At 30.8% G+C, this 24,650-nt stretch overlaps 1 protein-coding gene across 4 annotated transcripts in view; it reads right to left on the bottom strand.

Annotated features, from left to right (window-relative positions):
- LOC140448853 (Ig-like and fibronectin type-III domain-containing protein 2) overlaps positions 1-24,650 on the bottom strand; it is a 1,058,385-nt gene that overhangs the window by 111,115 nt on the left and 922,620 nt on the right. For all 4 annotated transcript variants that reach the window (XM_072541975.1, XM_072541985.1, XM_072541976.1 and 1 more), the window contains one exon: positions 8,925-9,134. In XM_072541975.1, the coding sequence (XP_072398076.1) occupies positions 8,925-9,134 (210 nt within the window). The remainder of the gene's footprint in view (positions 1-8,924; positions 9,135-24,650) is intronic.

Below are 24,650 nucleotides of genomic sequence, written 5' to 3'. Positions count from 1 at the left end.
ATTAAAGATACATTATTTTAACAAAAAAAAGGTATACTTGTTAATAACTTCATAACTCAACAGTTTTCGAGATAATCGCATTTTAAAAATCAGCTGCATAATTCTGATCTAAGGCAATTACTCCAGACAACGAAGAAAAAATAGACAAACACATTAATACTTCTGAATTTTGGTATAATATACCTTGAATTAAAGTTAATAGTTAACGAAATATTAAATAAAATAAATATATCAGCAGGATAATTAATAATAGGATTTGACAAAATAATAGAATAATAGGATTTTACATCAAACATTTTACGTTTTATGTTAAATTAAAGTCATAATCAAAACATTTTGTTTACAAACCAAATTAAGAAATAGTTAAACTAAATAACACAACTTTTTGTCAATGTAAGTGTTCGATATGTCCATCATTTTCTTTAATTCATTTGTCAATATATTCCATAAAAGATTGTCTCATTAAATAGCATCATTGGTTCTAAAGAAACTGCCGCAGTATTTATTTCTTCCCTTAGTTGGTTGCGAATGTTTATGGGATTCTTATAGACACGTTGTTTTATTGCGTTCCATACACCAAAATCAAGCGGATTAAATTCGGGACTACGTGGTGGATATAATGTATAATGGATGAATATATCGATGACATTACTTATTTATATGATTACGTTACAGCTTACGAGTAACTATAATTACATCTCGAACAAATGGACTATTATGATTTACTAACAGACTTATATTATGCTGAACTAAATTGCCTGTGTGTTTACTATATTTACAACAATATTGGTTAATAGGACAACGATGATGTTTTTGTAAAAATGCTGAGTCTTTCAGGTTATATTTGTAGTGGATTTTTTATGAATTAAATAATTACATCAACATCTCACCACATTGCCAAGGAATATGACTACCACGACCAATCCAACGTTCAGAGAAAAGTTGTATTCAAGTATGTTTTAACTGCCTTCTCTCTAGAATGTGGTTGTGTACCATCTTGCATAAACCACATATTTTAGGTTTTTAGCATTTTACAATAGAGAAAAAGTAATACAACGCCATTATAGAAACTTAAGAAGCAGTAGCAAAGGGAAATTGTAAACATGATGACGGCCAACGTCTGAATACGGACACGGCACCTAAAGAAGAAGATGAAATATATTTTCTTCAATAAGACATTTAGCACATATAACAAAGCATTTTGTGATGTTACATTATCATCTTTGAGTTGTTTTAATAAGAATAAACTATGAATTATGCTTATCTACAGGTATTCAGTGCTTTACCGCACAAATATCAAACTAAGAATTATTGTGCAACTGACTTATAAAATGCATTTATCTCGAAAACGGTTTAATTTTCAGGTTACTAACAAATATACCTTTTCTTTGTAAAAATAATGTATCTTTAATATTTTTTAACACAAATAGAGCTAACTTAAAGAGCAAAAAAGTTAAGCGCAAATTTATGCCACACATGTAGCATATGTGGCGCCCTCTATTAGTTACATTAAAGTAAGTATAAACTTATAATTTATCCTTCTCAAAAGCATCTAACTGTAAATTTTTGTCCAAAAATATTTACAAATGTAAAAGGTAGAGCGAAAAATAAAATTTCAAATTTCCACTTTAACACCCTGTATCATTCTTAATATCAACATTTTATTAAAGCAAGTTGGCTTAAATGGTAATATTTTAAAGTGCAGAATCTACGGTTTCCGTTTGTACAAATACTTAAGGACCACCCTGTATATGGATATATTGGGTTCTGTAGTCAAATACTGGCCTTTAAGTAAAACTGTTTAAGGTTTGTTAAGCTTTACACAGGTTTAATACACATTTAAATGTGTATTAAACCAAACTATTTTAATACTTATTATAAAAGTTTAATCAATAAATCAATATTAATTAAAAATGATAAACATATATTGACAATATAGTTTTTAATTTGAATAATTTACTTTACTTAAATTAATGTTCTCAATAAAGTTGTTCGATCATTTAGTTGTTTATGTAGTTCATCATTTACCAATTCTAAATATTTTTTGCATTCAGCGTAGCAATTAATACACAAAAATTTAATTACGTACCAAATATGAACCACTGAATAAAGTAAAAGGTCAAGGAATTTCGCAGATCACCCCAGAATTAAGTAAGACGTAATATAAATTCCTTAGTTATTGGAATTTGGTTGGATAGAGCATATTAATAAAACTTTTCAAATAATGTCAGCTACATCCCATGTTATTCATGAACAGAAATTTATATAAACGAAATTTCTCAACTTTGTTATTATAAAGTTTTGTCGCAAACATCGAGCAGGACTTTAAATTTTAAAGTTTTGTACCTTTTTTTTAATCAATCACATCAACCACTAAGGGTTATTAGCGGGAGGACAAAATACAATAATTACCAGTTAATTACAATTTCAGTTGAGTTGATATTATAATAAAAAAATTAAAGTTATATATATATATATATATATATATATATATATATATATATATATAATATAATATTAAGATCAATGAAACTTTAAACTAATTTATAATTTGTTAACGATATTAATGTCGTTTAGATATTTACCTATATTTTTATTATATATATATATATATATATATATATATATATATATCTTAGTATGTGTTACAACATCTACACACACAGACGAAGGAAGAATGAAAGAATTCTATGAACACCTCACAGAGTCCATGACGTATCGAAACACTACCTACACGATTATAATGGGCGATTTCAATGCGAAAATGGGCAAAAAACTAGAAGAAAACAAAAACTATATTGGAGAATTTGGACATGGAGTGAGTAAGAAATGAGGAAGGAGATCTATTGGTTAACTATCTAGAAAACAACAAATTATTTGCCATGAACTCTTTCTTCAAGAAAAAACCACATAGGAAATGGACGTGGATATCGCCAAATGGGAACACTAAAAATGCAATTGACTACATACTAACAAACAAAAGAACATTTTTGAAGACGTCACAGTAATAAACTCAATCTCTACTGGTAGTGATCACAGAATGATACGGGCTAAAATAAGTAATAAACACAAAAAAGATCGAAGACAATATGTGCACTCTAAGAAAAAAGTCCACCCAGAAAAATTAAAGGAGAATAAAGAACAATGCCAAAACAAATTAAGAACAGCTGAACAACTAAAGCTAACAAACCTAAATCTGGATCAACTAAACAAAGCCATCACTGAAGAACTTTTAAAGACTAGCTTAGAAGTAGCACCAGCAAAATCAGACAAAAAATATTAAAACTAAGTGCCATATCTTTAGACATGCTACAACAACGGAGAAGCCTACTACAAGAAAATAAAAGAAATACAACTGAATACAAAACCCTTAATACAAAAATAAGAAGACATATAAAACAAGATCTCAAACGACATCAAGAAGAACGAATCGAGAAGATTATTGAAGAAAACAGAAACTTAAGATTTATCAAGTCCCACCTAGGAAGAAATAAAATCATAGAGATGGAGAATAAACAAGGTGTAATAGAAAAAAGCAGAACCCAAATATCTAAGATAACAAGGGAATATTATAGTGACCTCTACAGCTCTAAAAACATTCCGCCTGATACAACTTAACAAAACCTGAAAAAGAAAATAATGAATGTAAACTCTGAAATATTATCCCCCATAACCGGAGAAGAAATAGAAAAAGCAATTAGAGATATGAAAAGAAATAAGGCTCCGGGAGACGATGAAATTCTTGTTGAAATGTTAAAAGAAGGAGGGGAAAAGATAAAAGACTACCTAAAGATACTTTTCAATAAATGTTTGTTTGAAGGACAAATACCGCAAGAGTGGAACAAGGCAAATACAATTCTGATATATAAGAAAGGAAATAGATCAAAATTAGCTAACTATCGACCAATATCTCTCTTGTCACAAATCTATAAAACTTTCACTAAGGTGATCACAACTAGACTAAACGACAAATTTGATGTATACCAACCAGTTAAACTGGCAGTATTTAGAAAGAAGCACAGCACAACCGACCACCTTCACACCCTTAAAATATTGACAAAAAAGATCAATGAATACAACCTTCCAATATACCTAGCGTTTGTTGACTATAAAAATGCGTTTGACAGCATAGAACTATGGGCAGTAGAAGAAGCGCTAGTTAATTGCCGAATAGATTCACGGTACAGAATGTTAATCCACAATATATATATCAAAACGCCACTATAAGAATTTAGCTAGACAGAGATTTGCAAACTCCATTAATTAGAATTTGTAGAGGTGTCAGACAAGGGGATACAATCTCACCCAAACTATTTACTCTGGCGTTGGAAGACATTTTTAAATCTATAGTCTGAGACAATAAAGGGATTTGCATAAACGGAAAATATTTAAATCTAAGATTCGCCGATGATGTACTCCTGATAGCAACAATTATGGAACAACTACGAATAATGATTTCAGACCTAGAAAAAACATCTCTTGAGAAAGGACTAAAAAATAATCTAAAGAAAACTAAAATAATGACTAATACAGAAGACAGATCAGTAATTACCATAGGTGGAACAAACATAGAACACGTCCAAGAATATATTTACTTAGGACAAGCTATCAGAGCAGACAAAAGTAACCAGACTAAAGAAATAACCAGCAGAATAAGAATGGGGTGGGCTGCATTCGGAAAACTCTCATATACTATCAAAAACCAAAAAATACCTTTAAAATTAAGAACGAACGTATTTAATGCATGCGTCTTACCTGTTCTGACAATGGTGCCCAGACGTGGACGTGTACCAAGAGCAACTTAGATAGAATAAAGAAAACTCAAAGAGCTATGGAAAGACAAATATTGGGAATATCGTTGAGAGATAAAAAGAGGAACGAGTGGATAAGATGCAAAACCGAAACAACAGACGCTGTCAAACATGCATTGAAATTAAAATGGAAATGGGCTGGGCATAACGAAAGATATCAGAATGGAAGATGGAATAAAGAAATTGGCCGCTGGAGACCATATACTGCAAAAAGGTCAAGAGGTCGACCGCAAATGAGATGGAAAGATGACATTGAGCAAAGCGCAGGTCCAATGTGGAAAAGACAAACAGGACAGAGACAATTGGAGACAAATGGGAGAGGCCTATGTTCAACACATTAATAGATTTTGGGCTATAGATAGGGATGTGTTACAGGCATATTGCAGTTGCATTACTCACATAAAGGGCGATTTGATTTTGAGATAAGTTAACGAGCGACTTTAACGTATAGCTGATGGTCAATGCTTGTTTCACACCATGAATTTTTTTGTAGGCTTAATAGTGTGTAGAAACGATTATGCCATTCATTTTTCACAATCTTAGCACTTTTAATACTTATAATCGGATACCGACATTGTTTTCAGTCACACCGACGACGCACTTTGTATTGATTCACGTGCATGATAATCAGCTTTTTGGTTGCCTTGCAAACCAGTTTAAAATGGAATCCAAATAAAACTAACTTACTGTTTTGCTTCGTTTAGAAGATGTAACTGTTCTTGTATTAGATAACCTTCAGAATTTATTCCAAGAGATCCCCATATTGGATAATAACAATTAAAATCGCTTACAATTCTTCTGGAGTTGTAATCTGATCAAATAAATTTTTAAGATCTGTTTCTATGATTGTCTCCGGTTTGGAGGTATATATCGATATAGCCAGGTGGTTAAATTAGCAGTTGGATTAAGCAGCTAGCTTGAATATCACCATTAAATCACAGGACTAGTTATTTTGTCGAATTTTTATGCGATTAAAAAGTTCAACGACATGGCTGATTAAAAAGCCGCCATATCACTGACGTAATTTGTTTCTTGACCACTGCACCACTAGCAGCACCAGTTAGCTGGTTGAAAAATAGTCGTTTGATTGGAACGACGCTATTCAACCGAACGACTAACTATTAAATCGAATCTTTATGATACATTCAAAAGTGATTCAACACATTGTTTACAATATGGCGGCAACAAAATAAGTTCTAGTGTTTTTAGAAATCAGAGATAATGGAGTTGGTTACGAGCAATTCAACTGAGCTTAAATTTAAAGAAAACTCTAAAGGCAAAATCACTGAATATGAAAACTTCCATCTAGTTCCAAATTTTAATATTTTAAAGAATAATATGCTATTAAATGTAAACAATACTGTTACATAAGTCAGAAACGACAGAATGGGACGTTGACATTATTTAGTCTAGGATGAGAGAAAAGGCGCCTGCCATTTTACACTCAGAAGTAATTTCTAATAAATATACAGTATCAAAAATAAGCTGGTAGTTCAAAATCTTAAAATTTTCTGCTCACAAATTATTATTTTCTATTATTTATTTTCAGGATCTTTCCCAAAACCTTGAACTAATGAAAGAATCCTCAAAGTAATATCTAATGTAAAAAATGTGATGGTGCCCATGATTAACAAAGAAAAAAAGACTTTTTCATCTTATTACTGGCTATCAAAATGAAGAGATGAAGAACATCTTATATTCAAAAAAAAAACCTGAAGACCCTGTTATACGAATTATACCCAAAGAGGAATTTTTTCATATACGAGATACTATACTTAAAGATTCTGGGTATGGAAGTCAGGACAAAATGATGTTTAGTCTTAAGAGTCGATATTAAATATCAAAAAAATCCCACATGCAATAATAAGAAAAGTTTACCCTAAAAAGGTATAGTAACACGACCTATTGTTTCTCAAGATTTTAATATTCGAGGACAGGTTGACTTAATTGATTTTTAATTTTGATGGCGAATATAAATGGCTGCTCAATAACAAGATATTGCTCCAAAATTTTTAAACGTCCAGTGAAAACAAAAATGGCGATTGAGGTAGCAATGAAGTTTATGGAAATATTTTTGATTTTTGGTGCTCCATATATTTTACAACCTAGCAATGGATGATAGTGATAAGAAAAGTGATAGAAGAACTGGTTGCACTCTGGCCTGATTGCAAAATTGTAAATGGTAGTCCAAGGCGTCCTTAAACTCAGGGCAGCGTTGCACGTAGCAACCAGGACGTGGAAAATATGATACGTTTTTGGATAACAGACAAAAATTTGGTCTATTGGTTGTTTGTTTTGTCAGTGCCAAAACAATCTTCATTTTATCGAATCATCGGGAGGTCTCTTTCTAAAGCATTGTTTGGTAGTGATTCTAAAGCTGGTTGAGAAGGTACTAATATACCCACCCAATTGCTGATAAACATTGAAACATAAGAACAGTCACAAAAATTAAAAAATGGTTATGTGAAGATAGCACTGAGATACAGCATCAGAGTTTAAACACCGAGAGATCAAATGTAGCATGGAATAATGAATCTCAAATCACAGAGACATTACTCGAACAAACTGAAAATCCTGAAATTTATGAAATTATTAATACTGATACGAATCTATTAAGTAATATTGTTCATTTAGACATTATAATGGCTGAACCTAGTCCCTCAAATCTAGGTAACAATTACTCTACAAATGTTGTTACTAATAAAATTGACGAAGAATCTAGTCCAATAAAGAGGACTGAGTACATTGAACCAATTTATCTCACATATTATCAGAATCCTACCACTAGCGCCCATAGCTGTAAGTCTTGCAATAATCCTGTTCATATCACATGTGGATTCTCTGTAGTAGAAGTGAAAGGTTTTGGTTCCACAGTACTACGTTTTAGATGTAAAACGAAAAAAAAAACATACGATTTAAAAGAAATAAGGTCATAGGAATACAGCAAAAAACTGACCCCTCTACGTATTGGCAGTAGTGTCCTGATAAGTGTACTGAAAGTGGATCGTATACCTTTGGACACCAAATATAACAAAGAATAAATTGTGGATTTTTGAAATGGAGTTTATAGAATAGGCACCAAAACAGGACATATTATTAAAAATTGGTTTGTGCGACAAGAATTGCACTCGTCAACGGAAAGCCATGATAATGAAATTTTAGATACTCCGATATCTTTACGAGAAGCTGTGATTATAGGATCAAAGTTTGGGGTGCAAGGTTTTCAAAAATATTTGCGTAAACCAGCACAGAAACAATGCCGTGCCATGAGATGTGCTTGCTACAAGAAAAAAGTTCTTTGTGGATGTAAACGTCATAGCAGTTTAAGTTGTGTCAATAAATGATTTAAATGTAACATGAAAATTATTAATAACCTCATCTGTGAAGTAAATAACATCATAAAATGACGACCACGAAAATAACGTTTAACAGGATAGACCACGATCAGTCGTGTAATCAAACAGCTAATTGAAATAGTCATCTAGTTGCATGGCTAGCCCTTTCATTTGATTGAACAACGAGTTATGATGTCTTACTTATAAAATAATTACACGTTTGATTACTTAAATCTTTTTGCGTCTGTCCTTTTGAGTCTGTTTATAATAATTTTAATTGCTATTTCGTTCGACCTTGATTCCGCCTAGATATTTGCGCATCAAATAAACAGGAATGTTTCCGTTTGTGAAATAAACCCTGACCTGCCATATTTTACGCATGGTCAGTTATACGTTGCGTGCTCGAGAGGCGGCAAACCATCAGCACTATTTGTTTTTTCCCAAAAGTAAAAATAAATAATGTTTTACATTACAATGCATTAAAATAATTATTAAAATTTTAGACTTTTTACAGTATTGTCGGCAAGAAAATGTGACGGTACCAAGTGCACCGGGTCAGCTATCATAGTATATATTATTTTTCATATTTTTTACTGCTTTATTACTGTATAAATATTGACTTTTCTACCGTTGCTCGTATATAACAGTCGTTACACTAATGTAGAAAAAAGTTTTATATATAACCGATAAGTAAAGTGAACCGCCCAAGCTACAAATCTTTCCCATAAATAAAGGCAAGGAAAGGTAAGATCAAGATATAATATATTTTATACCATACCTGAATCATGCAAAACCCCATATCGTTTATCTGCAGTTACCCTATTTTCTCCAGCCGTCAAAACCCTTGTACTGTGTCGCTCCCTGTCCTCCTTCTTCCACATAACTGTATTCGAACCAACGTTTCGGACGACGCAAGTGATAAGGGCGTCATCTCCCTCGTATACGTGGACGGGGTTTGACAAACTGTCTCTCATGGAGGGTGAAACGGCTGAAACAAAAAGGTATCTTAGTAATTTGATAGTAATTATAAGAAAATCAATTAAAAATATGTTCTTCACTATTGAAAAATTAGTTAATACTCAATTTTAACAAATATAGTTCTAGTTCTAAATAATATTTATTATATAGGCTAAAAGTGTTATAAGTAAAAGAAAAGTGGAGAAGACAAAAAGACGAGGTTTATAAATACATTTTATAAACATTTATTTCTAATTTATAGACTAATTCCAATTCAGATTTATAATCATTCGAAGCTCTGGATCTGGTACGAGTACCATTTTAAGATTTATAATTAATTTTTTATGTATAACCCTGTTGAGAAAACATTCGATACCATAAGCCATCAGAAAAGGTTAAAAGCATTGACAGAATGCCGAATAGACCATCGCTACACTAACATAATCAAATATATCTACCAAAATGTCACAGCTAGCGTAAGACTATCTGAACAAGAAATAAATAAATTTTGATACAGAAGTAAAACACTTCACATTTGTATGTAGGTATAAAACATTTAATTTAAAACTTTTTTAAAAAGTGTCGTCAAAATTTACACAGGTGCATAACGTGACGTTTTCGATCTCGCTCAGATCATTCTCAGTGCCTTCTTTTGTAATTAAATCTATGGTTTTACATATTTCAAAATTTAAATTCTAATGTGGGTCGATGACATTGGATAAAGATTTATTACTTAAAGAGCAACATGTTTCTTTGCTCGACTTGAACACCTGGAACACGTCAAGTCGAGCAAAGAAACATGTTGCTCTTTAAGTATTAAGCATAGAGGTTGATGATGAACCCTGTTGACCGCACTTTTGTAATCTATAAAGGACGCATGCATGTTTATAATGGCATTTCTCTTCTTCGTGTTGAAATAATATTTGGAAAGCGAATAGGGCATCTCTTGTAACTAGTACTTCCCTTATGTTTAACAGCGATCGGCTAATTTGTGGTTATATTAGTTTATATAGTCTTCTGTTTATGATTTTCATAGTTAATTTTTAGCAATTCATATTTATTTTTTCATTTCTGTTAATTTTGGTGTATTTGTCTCTACTTTTACTTTATAGTGATTTTTACTCATCCATCATGGCATGTCATTGGTCATAATTTCTCCTGTTTTTATTTGGATCCTTCTTTTTTTGAGATATATCAGATTGTGTAGATTCTATGTCAATTTCGGCACTACCGCATTGGTATCATCTGTAATATTTATATTTTTTATTCGTTCCGCAACGCTGATTTTAATTTTATTTCTCATTTCTTCCTTGATTAGTTTTCTGAAGTCGTATCTTTTAGTTGTTTTTGGTATATTTGTTTTTTTAAATCTAAGTTTTATATTTGCGATTAGTGGATTGTCTTTGTAGTACATAAAACTTTTGTAAAAGTCATTTTACGTCATTTAAGATTTACTACGTCAGAACCCGACAGCGTTGCCAAAACATCAGAATAGTTGTCAGTGAATTTTTCAAATAGAGAAAATATTAACATTTCCAAAATTTCTTTCTTTACTTCTCAATAATGTGGAAAACGAAGTACGTTTAATCCATAATACTATAAAAGATCACATAAAAATGTATAATTAGCCACCAGCTTTTTACAGCGACTATTCAGTTGGGCATTTTTCAAATACAATCACAATACATAATAATAATTAGTTTTTAAAGCTATTAAGTAAACTATATTTAATATATACATATTTATAAATACAGTTTGTTAATGTTATATATTGCGAAGTTAATACAAAAATAAAAAGAATAAAAAGAAACAAACAAAATTCTTACAATAAGATTTTAAATTATCGTCAACTTTTGAGTTTCATTTATACCCGTATCACTGGAGTACAATTGTTTAATCTGTTAATTAAATTGATCTTTTTTTCTATTATAAAACTTAAATAATTTTTGCATAACCTTTTTACTATTAATAATAAAAAATGTTTTTGTATATTTAATCAAGATAACTCTAAAATTCTCGATGTAATCGCTATTACATTTTTATTATTCCAATAACAATAATGTTGACACCCGTAAAAGATAGCACAGCTCCTTATGGGTGTCATATTTTTCACTGTGTTTTTCACTGAGAAATTTGAACTCGTTTTTCGTTAGAACTTCGACTCGTTAGTCGAAGTTAATTTTAAGAAAATTTTAAATACAAGTAACGTCAGTTTGTGTAAATAGTGACGTGAAATCATTTTACGGTGAAAAATACTATAGTATTATAGTATAGTTTCTGTATTTTCTGGAGAGAGAACTAACCAGTTAAAATCCCAACATTTAAGCCAAATTCTTAAATAAATGACTATTTTATCCCAAAACAGGTATCGTTGTTTTCAAATCTTTCCAAATACACGTTTTCTTTTATAAAAGTCTAGAAGAAAAATCAATAAGGACCCTAGTGTGTCCAAAAAAATAGGAGCATCAACGTCGTTTCCTGCATAGAATTTAGGATACTTCCGGAAAAGATATTATGTAACTTCAATATTGTAAAAGGATGTAAATAATCCTGTAAGTTTAACATATTCTGTCTTATTGAGATATTTACTCTTCCAAGTATTCTGGTAATACGTATAACTAAAAATAATTTTCACCAGTTTAAGCGTTTGAAAGAGCTCCTCCACCATTTTAGGTTTTGGTCCACAATTGCTGCCCAAACATTGACTTCAATCCCTCAATGATTTGATTGCCACACTTTTTGTTTGTACTGTATACAAGCTTACCTGGAACCGGCAATTAGAAAAAACAACAAACAGTGCAGTTACAACACTTATTAGTGTCAGGCGTATGTATGGAAAAAAATGAGGATTTTTTCCCCTTCAAACGTAGGTCGAAAAGCAATCTTTTCTGGTCGATACAATTGAAACAATGAAACAGAAGAGGTAATGACTTAATGATGAGGACAGCTTCTGAATGCAGTCTGATAATAAAAGTCTAGAAAGATAAATTCTTTCTATATTTTCTATTTAAAGCGATAAAGAATTTAAAGCTAATGGATTAAAGCAAAAAATTATGCAAAACTGTATTAAAGAGACTAATTATTTAACACCCGGTGCCATCATTCAACAAAACTAAAATTACTCAAATCTTTTCATCTGCGTATTGTTTATACCCTAGAGCCAAACATAGAACTAAATGTTATATGAACACTTTTTACTAGAGTGCTGCTGTGTTTATAATATAAAATTTGTTACACTACAGTAGTATTACGTGTTACGAACAATCTACGAGTTAGTATAGGGATATCTTGCTACAAAACAATCAAAATTTGTGGGCAGTTATGGCCAGAAAAATAAAAACGGTACCACATACTATTCGGACATATAGAAAAATTCGGACTTATAGAAAATAGAAAAACAAAAATTAAGGAAAAAAAGATAGATAACTCAATGGGCTGGCAGATACACTTTAAAGATATATGAAGATGTTCAGAAATATTAGGTTATATAGTTTATTGGATTGAAGAGCAAACAGAGCCGCAGATTGTCTGAATGAAACAATGTGAAGAAATAAAAATATCGAAAAAAAAAATGAAAAGCAGAATTTACAAAACAGTCATCAGACCAATAATGACATACGCGGCAGAAACACGACCTGACACATAGGACAAAAGGGTGTTAGAAACAGCAGAGATGAATACACTTGGAAAAATTTATAGTAAAACACTATGGGATAGAGCTAGAAGTACAGATATACGACGTAGATGCAAAGTAGAGAACATCAGGTACTAGGTAAGAAATAGAAGAGTAGAATGGAACAATTATATAAGCCAAATGATATCCAATAAACACGTAAAGATGACAAAAGAGAGTTCTCCAATAGAAAGACGATCAGTAGAAGGACCACGTAATCGATGGAACGACAACTTACTGGAAGCACATTGAAAAACATATCTTCATAAAAGGAAGAAGAGAAGAAAAAGAAGTTTATTAGATTATTAGAAAGAAAAATGTTCAAAACGTAGTAGTATAAAATCCAAAGTAGATGCGGTGGATGGGTGGTAAAGTGACAGAATGTGTGTGACTGTTCTGTGATCCATTGATCCCTACCAGAAGATATAAGCTTCTAGTAAACCAGACTATACCACTTGTAGTAGTATTGGTACAAAGAACTATTTATATTTAGGATTTCATAAGTGAATAAAGAATTCAGTCACTCTGTGACGACTGTGCAGGTGGACAGTATGACATTAAACACGAAAGCGGAAAATAATGGTACCTAAATACACACATCAAAAATGTATAAGGAACACCAATATTATTCCACTTTTTAAACAAAAACTTTTTTGATAATAGATACCATTTGATTTAAAAACTTGCTCTCTACAAATCAAGGTGTGCCATGTAAATTAATCTGTAAGTTGCACTGTTTTAAGGCAAAAGTGACAGCTCCTTAAATTCGTACGAATAATTGCTTCAAATTGTAAAGATTTATAAATATTGTTATGTTAAAAATAATCTTTTTTTTTAATTTTAATAAAACAAAGTTCTTAAACGCAATGCTAGTCATGGAGCGTCGGCATTTAACCTTAAAACCCATTCGGGTCGGCATTTATGTCTTAAACATATTTAATGGTATTTTAAACTTTCGTACTTATTCGAAGTGATAAAAATTAATAATCTCAAGACATAGTTTAATAAAAATACAGGCACGTAATAAGGAAATTCAACCTACTACAACAGACAAAAGCGCCGAGAAAGAATAGGATAAAATGCAATATTAGACCCAAATAATTTTGAAAGAGTAGAAATATCTCGAAGCGACAATAACCGCAGATATCGGGAGAGATAAAAGCATGTATAGCCTCCACAACACCATCAAATCCAAGAGCCAAGCATGAACCTCAAAAATAAGAACATAAAAGAGTGATTAGACTGATGCTCTTGGCTGATGGAAATGCAATGGAAATAAAACTCAGCGACAAAAATCCTCAAGAGCATCTTCGGACCCTATCACGACACGAATACTAATCAATACCAGATGGGAACAAATGGCTAGGTAAAATAGGTAAACGATGATGATTAATTAACACTATATAAAAATTACTAAAAGCTTCCGCAACATGAATCTTTAGGGTAATGCAAAAAATCTCGTAGACTACAAAAAAAGTATATTGAGTTATATTAACCCTTCTTTCGAAGGCCAATTCTTTTATCATAAACTGATAAAAAAATTTTTATTGAATTTTATGCAACACTGAATCTGATTAGAAGAATGTTTACTTCAACATATTCATGAGCTGTTCAAAATATTCATTATCATTTTTGAAATTATTGCGTCGAAAGAATTTTATCACGTAAAGGGGCAACACAAGGACTCTACAACCCGGACCCTATTTGTATTTAGACCTAAAGTCTAAATCTTTAATACAAAAGTTAATTTGACAGTCAGGTAATGTTTTTGTGAATTATCGAACGACTTTTATGATTCCGGAAAACCAATAATAAAGTCTAAACGTGTAACAAACTATGTAAACATCTCTTTGATGTAAACATAAAAAAATGCGTACAATAGGTGTTATATTTGTTCTAAATGAATTTTAAAATCTGATAATTATTGTTGGAATACAGTAATATTGTTGGGTAGGTACCTACACATATTTTAAAATAAATAATGCATCAGTCATATCAATCGTTTGATATCGATGTTAGTGTAGACAACTAAGCTCCTACAATTATATTGAATTAAAGTGAAAGTAGATAGTGTAAATAAAATGTCCCGAAAGCCATTATCAGCTGCAGACCTGCAAGATATTGCTAATAATTTATGGGATTCTGATGATCAATAATCTTCTGAAGTAGGTGGCATTAAGAGTGACTCTAAAATTTAAGTTTATCTTTCGGAAGCAAGTAAAGAGGATGATCAGCAAGTAGTATTAAGTGATAATAAAGAAAAACGTGTAGCTACAAGTTCCCAGATTTCAGAGTGTGTAATTTTTGAAACTAATGATGGAATTAACTGGAAGAGTCAATCACAAGCGACATGATGTATGCGATCCTGCGACATATTAAAAAGCAAAGTGTACAAAGTAATGAGAGCCTCTGATCAAAATCTAGATGATCCTGTTGATTCCTTTTATTTGTGGACGAAAAAATTGTGAACGAAATAGTAAAGTATACAAATAAAGAAACCGAAAAAGTCCTGGGATAGAGAACTGGAAATATTGCGACTCTACAGAGCTTTATGCCTTTATTCGACTACTACTAATTGCAGGGCACCTGACTACCAACATCCATAATATAGATATACTTTTGAGTAAGTTTTATGGACCCACTGTATTTAAAGCTACCATGGGGTTAAAACGATTCAAAAGTTTGTTAAGATTTGTTCGATTTGACGATAAGGACACGAGGTCTGAACAAAGAAGGAACGATAAATTAGCAGCAATACCCGATATGCGAAATCAAGTCAACCAAAACTTTCAGAAATACTATTTATTAGGAAAAAGTATATGAGCAACTTGTTCCGTATCGAAGTAGGTGTTCTTTCAAGCAGTATATGCCTTTAAAGCGAAATAATTATGGCATAAAAATATGGCCTGTGACTCGGAAACATATAACCCTTTAGGTGAAATACCATATACAGGAAAAAAACGGAAATATGGAAATTATAATAGTACCAAATTTGGTGTCGATGGTTCAACACAAAATGGTTGATAAATATATGTGCAAAAAACGAACTAACCGTTGGCCTTCGCATTTATGTGCCTATATGTAAGCAAAAGGTGTCACATGTGCCTAATAAAAAAGGACAGGAAATAAAAAACAAATTTGTGAAATATGCAGTAGAAATGCGTGTAACGATCACGGTATAATTAAAAAAATTTGTAAGTATTGCAATAGAGAAAAATAAATTACTAATCTATGGTTTTTTTATTTTTATAGTTTTTTTTAACCTAATACTTAATAATAATTTAACTTGTCATATCAATTTGCTATTCTAGTTGGAAATAATAATGTAATGTAATTACATTACATTAATAAATAATGTAATGTAATAATGTAATTTGTAAAAGTAAAATAATAATATTCTTCTGACTTATGCGTTTTATTCATTTTGTGAAGATTGTTTTTATCGGTACTTTATACATGGGCTGCTAATTACCATAATCTTTACTCAGAAGGGTTTTCACACACTAATGAAAGGCAACATATATATATATATATATATATATATATATATATATTTATATATATATATATATATATATATATATATATAAACATATATATATATATATATATTTATATATATATATATATATATATATATATATATATATATATATATATATATATATATATATATATATATATGTATATATATATATATATATATATATATATATATATATATATATATATATATATATGTATATATATATAATTTAGCTCTCCAGGCCTAGAAGGCCCATGGCTTGGGTTACTATTCTTTTCCATTCTTTTCTGTTTGTTGCTTTATTTTTCCAGTTTGGTATTTTAAGTTTTTCTATGTCTTTTTCAACATCCTTCTTCCACCTGTTTTTCGGTCTGCCTTTCTTCCTTTTCCCTCCTATTCCTCCCATTAGCATTCTTTTTGGCAGTCTCGTGTTTTCCATCCTTTGGATGTGTCCCAACCATCTCAGTCTTTGTGACTTTATGATCCCTACTATACGGGATCTCTACATCGGCTCTCCATACATCTCCTCTAATTCCATATTTGGTCTTTTTATCCATATACCATTCCATAATTTACCTCCAAATATTTTCCTGAGGACTTTTCTTTCCCAGACTTGCAGCAAGACTTGCTCGGATTTGTTCATTGTCCATGTTTCACTGGCATATAATACAATAGGTCTTATTACTGTCTTATATATTCTTATCTTAGCCCTTCTAGATATGTTTTTGCTTCTTAATAAATTGTTTAGTGCAAAAATACAACGGTTGCCGGCCATAATTCTCGCTTGGATTTCTTCCTCCATATTTGGCCTTCTCGTGAATGTCGCTCCTAAATACTGGAATATTTCTACTTCTTCGAATTTATATGTTTTTTCATCTGTTATTACTGTTAGATATTGTTCTTGTAGGTAATCTCTTTCTGTCCATTCCATATATTTGATCTTTTCTTCATTTATGTACATCCCTTTCTTTCTCGCTTTCATTTCTAATCTTTTTATTATTTCTTTTAATTCTTGCTTACTTCTGGCTATCAGTACAATGTCGTCAGCGAATGCTAAGCATTGGTGTTTTCTTTGATATAAGTCCTGACCTGTTGATTCCAGCTTCTCTGACGGTAACTTCGAGGACGATACTAAACAACAGCGATGACAGTGGATCTCCTTGTCGCACCCCCTCACTGACCTCAAACTTATCTGTTTCTTCGCCATTTATTTTAACCCTATTCTCTGTTTTTCGGAGTGTCACTTTTACCATTCTTATCAGTTTTTCACTAATTCCCATTTCACGTAGTGCTTTGTATATTTCTTTGCGTTTTATCCGATCGAACGATTGTTTAAAGTTGATGAGTAGGGCCATTGTAGGTTTCCCATATTTGTAGCTTTCTGCTTGTATTTCGCGCAGTAGGAAAATTTGATCCACTGTGCTGCGCCCTCTTCTGAATCCACATTGATATTCCCCTATGTCATTATCTATATTTTGAGATAGCTTATCTGTTATATATACTGCAAGTATTTTATATGCAACATTTAGTAGGGCTATTCCCCTGTAATTGTGGCATAAACTTTTGTCGCCTTTTTTGTGAAAAGGGCACAGTGTCGCTTCGGTCCATTCCTTCGGTAATTTTTCTTGTTCGCATATGTCTTTTAGCTACTTTTCCAAATGCTTAATTAGTACTGGTCCTCCATATTTAAACATTTCAGCTGTTACTTCATCTCTTCCTGGGCTCTTATTATTCTTTAGTTTCTCTATTATTTCTTTTATTTATTTTTCGTTAGGCGGTCTTTCCTCTATTCGTTCTTGATCGACATTTTCCTTCACTTTCCTTCACATAGACGCTCTCAACTAAAATAGTAAATTGATATTGCAAAGTATTAATTTGTAAAAGTAAAATAATAATATTCTTCTGACTTATGCGTTTTTTTCATTTTGTGAATATTCTTTTTGTCGGTACTTTATACATGAGCAACTAATTACCATAATCTTTACTCAGAAGGGTTTTCACACAATAATGAAAGGCAAGAACACCGTAATTTTTTCCAGGGTATGCGTCAACATCAACCCCTCTATTCAAATAAAATGGCCTGGTAGGTTTACAAAAGTTTTTATTTATTTATTAATTAAGTCTTTATTTGGCTCCAAATGTTTATTACTTGTGAATAAATATTTTTTCTACAAAAGTTTTCTTGCATTTCATTATTTTGTGCAAATCCTTCAGATAGATCGCACCCTCGAGGTAGACTGCATACTATACTAGCACCTTTTTTTTAATCTAGACAATTTAAATTGGACTTTAATAAAAGATCAAAAAAGAATATTAGAAATATATGGGTAAATATGAATAGTATATTCAAGAATAGTGGTGGGTCCAACGGACTCGAGTTGCCCGATTACGTAAGTAAAATGTGTTGCCTGGATAAGGGTTAAACAAAAATCAACAATGCATGAAATGATTAAAAACGTTATAAATCAAATATTATGATAAAAAATATTTACATGATAATTTGACGAAAAAATATGTCGCTTGACGAAGACGAATGTTTGGTTTACAAACTTTCATAAATTTAGTTAAACACAAATGCAACAAGCGCTTTTTAAGTTTTTCACTATTTTTACTAAGCAAAACAAATATTTTCGTTCGCATTTTATAAAAATACTTTTTCAAAGGATAATACTTATTCTCATTCCCAAAGCGTCATAAAAATTTATGACCCCGTAGTCATTTGTAACTTTCATGTATAAACACTCGACTACTTTTCAGTTTATAAAGCTGTCACCGCATCACATTTATCATAATAATATTTACTGAGAACCTTTTTAGGGACAGAGCATTTTTTCATTTGTCTATTTCAAAAGTGTCACGTTCTTGGACTTTGGTAATCTAAACTTTGATAGATTATTTTATCGATTTCGTTAAAAAATGTGACATTAACTTAAGTAAATTATTAGGTCATATATACGACAATATATCTATATTTCATATAGATTTCAAATACATTTCTGTAAAGCCTTCTATAGAAGGCGACGTATTAGTTTCGGAAGAAATTAATGCGTTTCTCTTTGGTAAAAACCGATTCTTTGTTCTTTATATACTTATTTAAATTGAGCACTAATCAATCAGTGCCATATTGAAGACTCGGTGAGACAAAAAGATGTCTTAAACAAATTTCACAATTTTTGGATTACAAAAATGTAGAAAATAAACATCACTGTGTATCTATACTACATAGTAACTGCTAAAATATTAGATTACATCTCTCTCTTCTAGAAGAAAACTTCTGTAATTCATTTTATACTTTGCGACATATAAAGCACCAAATTCCGATTTCTAAACACAATTCTAGCTTTTGATTTTAATTTATTATTACCATAGGAACCCCTTTTTCTTATTTGCAATGATATCACCTAAACACATCAAAAATGTCTAAGGAACACAACAATTTTTATTTTCATGTAAAAATCAATTTTGATTGGATTTTAAAAATGAGGTACCGTTATATTGTCTGAGTAGTCAGCAATAAATTTATCTCAATTTAAGTATCCTATGATTTTTCTATGATAAAATAATCAAACAAAAGTTTAAAAGTGCATTAATTTAACAGACATTTTTAACATAAGAGTCCAATATAAAACTTAAAAATCCAACAAGCCGATATCAAAATCGCAAAATAGGATTGCAGAAATAACTTTATAAAGTACTATAAAAATCCTGAAAATATCTTTCAAACAAAAGTTTACCTTCAAAAATGCCAACTGAATACCATACATTGTACCACAACAACATTTAAACGAAAACACTAAAATCTATCATGTCCAAAACTAAACCTAACAACACACAAGATATATCAAAGAACTGCATTAAGAAAATATCTTGTAAATGCAACGATTTGTATCTGGTAGAAACCTTAAGGCCACCAAGTATTAGGATAAATAAGCATTAATCGTACATCAAAACAGAGACTTAGGTAGATCCCAGATATGCAAACATGCCTGAGACAATTAGCATAGAGGACAATGGAAAGATATATTAGTAGTCAAGATAGACAGCATTTAGTGCCTTTTAGACCCTTTCAGTAATAAATTATGTTTGGGGCTATAGTATTCGATAAAAAATACGTTTTCTTTTAAACCACTTCATACAAGTTATAACTAAGCGTAATTTCTCTCAAAATTTTATTGATTTTTAGTTAAAGCGTTTTTTATTTTTTCATGGAAACAAACATTTTAAACCAAACTACACATCACCTTTCCAAAAATTAATTAGCTTAGGTCTAATTTATAAAAAGCCAATATCCAACTTTAATTCTCAGTTGACAGTTATTATTTGTATCAATATGCATTCACACTTGCATATTTGTAGTCTAGTTAAAATTGAGAAGTTCACAATTTTCGTTTCACAGTTTCGTTCACAGTTTTCAGTCCACAAGTCGTTCATTGTTCGTTTTTAATTAATTGCAATAGTAAGAGATTCTTTTTTTTGTTTATTTATCGAGTACGACTGGCAATTCTCCTTTTACCGCTATGTATTCACATAATAATTATCTTATACTATCTAATTTCTGCTTACGGGCTATAAGGGGTTCCTACTACCTGTTCCTTAGGATCCCATCTGTTTTTTCTCCAGGCCTATGGCTCTGTCTTTAAAGGTCAACAAACTATTATGTGAGTCTAATATTTTACAATAATAATGTTTTTTTGCTGTTAGGAACACTGTTAATATATTCCTTGTTATTTCCTGATATTGCGATTGTTTATATTTCTTTTTTTTTCTCTCTAACTAGTTTTGTTCCCTACCTACTTATTCATATTGTTGGTTCTGCTGTGGCTGTAAATGTTTTCAAATGTAATCTTTGGGTAAAATATTTGTAATAAATGTGTCAGTACTAATAAATACAAGAAGCTTTATTCTTTATTTAAAATATAAAACACATACATACAGTGTGATCCATTTAGATTGGAAACACCTCTATAAAATTTGAAGTTGTTATCCGATTTTAACCAATTTTTTTTAATGTCATGTAATAAAAGGTCTATTGGGGGACAAAATATGAAATATTTAGTTAAATTTTAGTAAAAATTTAGTTTAAAATAGCTATGACAAAAATTTCATTAAGATATATTTATTAATAACAAACTTATGAGAACTTAAAATTTTAAAACTCACTAAGAAAAAAACACTCTATATTTACGTTAAAAAAAACACTCTATATTAACAGAAACATGGAAACATAATTTTAGTTTAAATCCTAGTTGCCTTTACCAATCCACCATCTAATTGGATACATTTGTCGTAGCGTTTATGAATATTTCTAATTACTTTTCTTAGTTGTTGGGGAGTAATTTCTGCACATGCCTGTCGAATTCTTGCACGAAGTTCGTTGACGTCTCTTGTACGGGTTTGGTAAACTTTTTGTTTGGTAACTACCCAGAGAAAAAAGTCTAAAATTGTGAGATCTGGAGATCTGAGTGGCCAATCTATCAACGGACTACCCCGGCCTATCCAACGGTTCGGAAAATTTTCATTTAGCCATTGCTTCACGGTTCTGGCGTAATGAACAGGACACCTATCTAACTGGATATACAAATTTAATCGTTCATTAATTGTGAGCTCATGAATAGCATCCCACAAGTCGGTGTTTAAAAATTCTAAAAAGTGCTGTGAGTTTAAGTTTTCTTCAAAAAAGAAAGGAGCAATGACTCGCTCGTTCAGTATACCACACCAGATATTGATTTTTTGAGAATACTGGCTTTTACAGTTTATTACCCAATGGGGATTATCTGCTGTCCAATTGCGACAATTTGTGATGATACTACTCCATTTGTAGTGAAAGCGTCTTCGTCGGTAAACAACATGTTTTTTATAAAATTTATATTGTTTAAATATTCCCCTTGGGCCCATAAGCAATATTCTAAACGTTTTGCTTCGTCGCCCTCTTGTAATGTGTGTAAGAATTTTGGTTTGAAAGGTTTAATATTATTTACCTTAAGACATCGCCGAATACTCTCTCGAGGCACATTCAAATATAAACAAGCATTCCTTAAACTGGCATTAGGGTTATTTCTGAAATGATCTAAAATGATTTGATCATTTTCTCTTCTTCTTTGTCACGGGTTATTTTTTAAAATTAGTTTTGATACTGCACCATATTCATTAAATTTTCTGTTTATTTTGTTTATCGTACTGCAACTAATATTAGGACAATCCACATGTCTGTCATTAAATATTGTACAAACTTCCCTGGCACTTCTATCGTTATCTCCCAAAAGACGTATAATTTCAAGTTTTTCTCTCAAACTTAATCTTGCAGCCATGACACAAAATATTATTAAAATAATTTGAAGTAAATATTGTTGCAGATATTATGGATAAATTTATGCTAGCACTGAAATTTGTATAACACAAATAATGTCAAACCGTAATATCGTTGTCATGTCAACTGAGATTTAAGTTGTAGCATGTAAAGTTAATAATAATGTAAGTGCGTTACTTGCATTAAATTTTTATGCTATTTTAAAGTAGTGGTTTATTATTAAAATGATTTGAAAAATAATTAGTTTTATGGTTATCTGTTGATACACGGTGTTCTTTTTTGACTCGTAGCTTAGTAAGTTTTAAAATTTTAAGTTGTCTTAACTTCGTTATTAATAAATATATTTTAATGAAATTTTTGTCATAGCTATTTGAAGCCACTCTTAATCCAGTGGGGTAGAAATTTTTTTAATAAAAAAATCGCTAATACAAATTCTCCATTTTCGATGAAGAAAAAGTATCGTAGACTGCAGTGAAAATTTAACTAAATATTTCATATTTTGTCTCGCAATAGACCTTTTATTACATGTCATTAAAAAAAATTTGGTTAAAGTCGGTTAACAACTTCAAATTTTATAGAGGTGTTTCCAATCTAAATGGGTCACACTGTATAAGGATGAAAGGTAAACTTACTTAATTTTTGACACATATTAAAAGTTCCGATTTATATATTCTACAAACTATAAATTGTATAGCTGTATTTAAGTAAGTAAGATGTGATTAATATGCACTCACTCTTGCGGGAAAATTTGTAATCAAATGTACACAAAAAGTATAAATTTAATATTTGAGCTAGTTAAAATAAAGTAAAAAACGTGAGTATAATGAACCAATATTAAGCTTTCTGTGATTTTTTTATATTCAATGTAAAATATTGAACTTGATGGCGAATCGCAATACCAATAAGTAGTAAAATGTATTATATTATTATAAATAGAGATTTTATACATAGTATACATTAAGACCAAAATTAAAAACAATGGTAATACCATTTAGATTTAACATTGAAATTATGTCAGCATAACATATCAGTTTTATCTTGTGTTAATTTTTAATTCTAATATTTTGAAATTAAATCAACGATTGACGAAAACAACGTTTTATATATCATTAAAAATACTTGAGAGGAAATGGTTGTAATGGAAAATAGAAGGCTATTAAAAAGCGCTGTAAACAAAAGCTTAATTCCACAGGAATTTGACCCAATTTGTCACACGAAATCAAATTTCGAATCTATTTTGCAAGTGCTTTCTATAAATCACCATCAAGGAAATTGGGAAATTTGGTATTCCCATAAATTCGTCAACTTCTAATAAAAACAAAAGTGAACAAAAATGAACCCGTTTCGGTTTTGAGTTATACATTAAAAATTACTCAACTAGAAGTTAAACTATAAATTATAATGACCAGATCGATATATAGTTAGAAATGATTATACGCACTAGAGGCATTAGACAGCTGAATTACTAATCGTTTTAAGAATATACGGTTATATTGAATATTGTATTTATATGGGACTAAACGACAAATAATTACAATAAGAATAACATTTTATTATTTTGCTTTGACATATCGATGTCCAACCTATTTTTTGTGGCAACCAGTTTGTCAGTTAACTTACTTAGCCTCGAACTTGTAGTCAAATAGCCATATTTTAAGTGAAATTCTGACGGTGATGTTACATCCTTGGATTAATATCAAATTCTGATCTCTCTGTTCTTATATAATTTTTCTTCTTCTTCTTTCTTCTTGTATGTAGGCTTTAAAGCCTGTTTCTTTTTTGATATTAGCCTCCTAAATTATTTAAATTATCGCACCATTTTTTCTTGGTCTGCCAATACTTCTTCGTCCATTTGGTGACAATTCGTGCTATTCGTACTATCCTATCCGCTGCCATTCTACTAATGTGTTCGTTCCACTACTGTTTTCGTTTAGTCACCCATCCATTTATGTCGTCTATATTGCATACTCTTCTTATGTTTTCGCTTCTCTCCATATCCAACAGACTTTTTCCTGATATTGATCGGAGTATTTTCATCTCT

The sequence above is a fragment of the Diabrotica undecimpunctata genome, chromosome 1, assembly GCF_040954645.1.
Source record: "Diabrotica undecimpunctata isolate CICGRU chromosome 1, icDiaUnde3, whole genome shotgun sequence".
NCBI classification, from domain to species: Eukaryota; Metazoa; Arthropoda; class Insecta; order Coleoptera; family Chrysomelidae; genus Diabrotica; species Diabrotica undecimpunctata.
The sequence above is the reverse complement of the archived record's forward strand: the minus strand, read 5'-3'. Positions and strand labels throughout refer to the sequence as shown.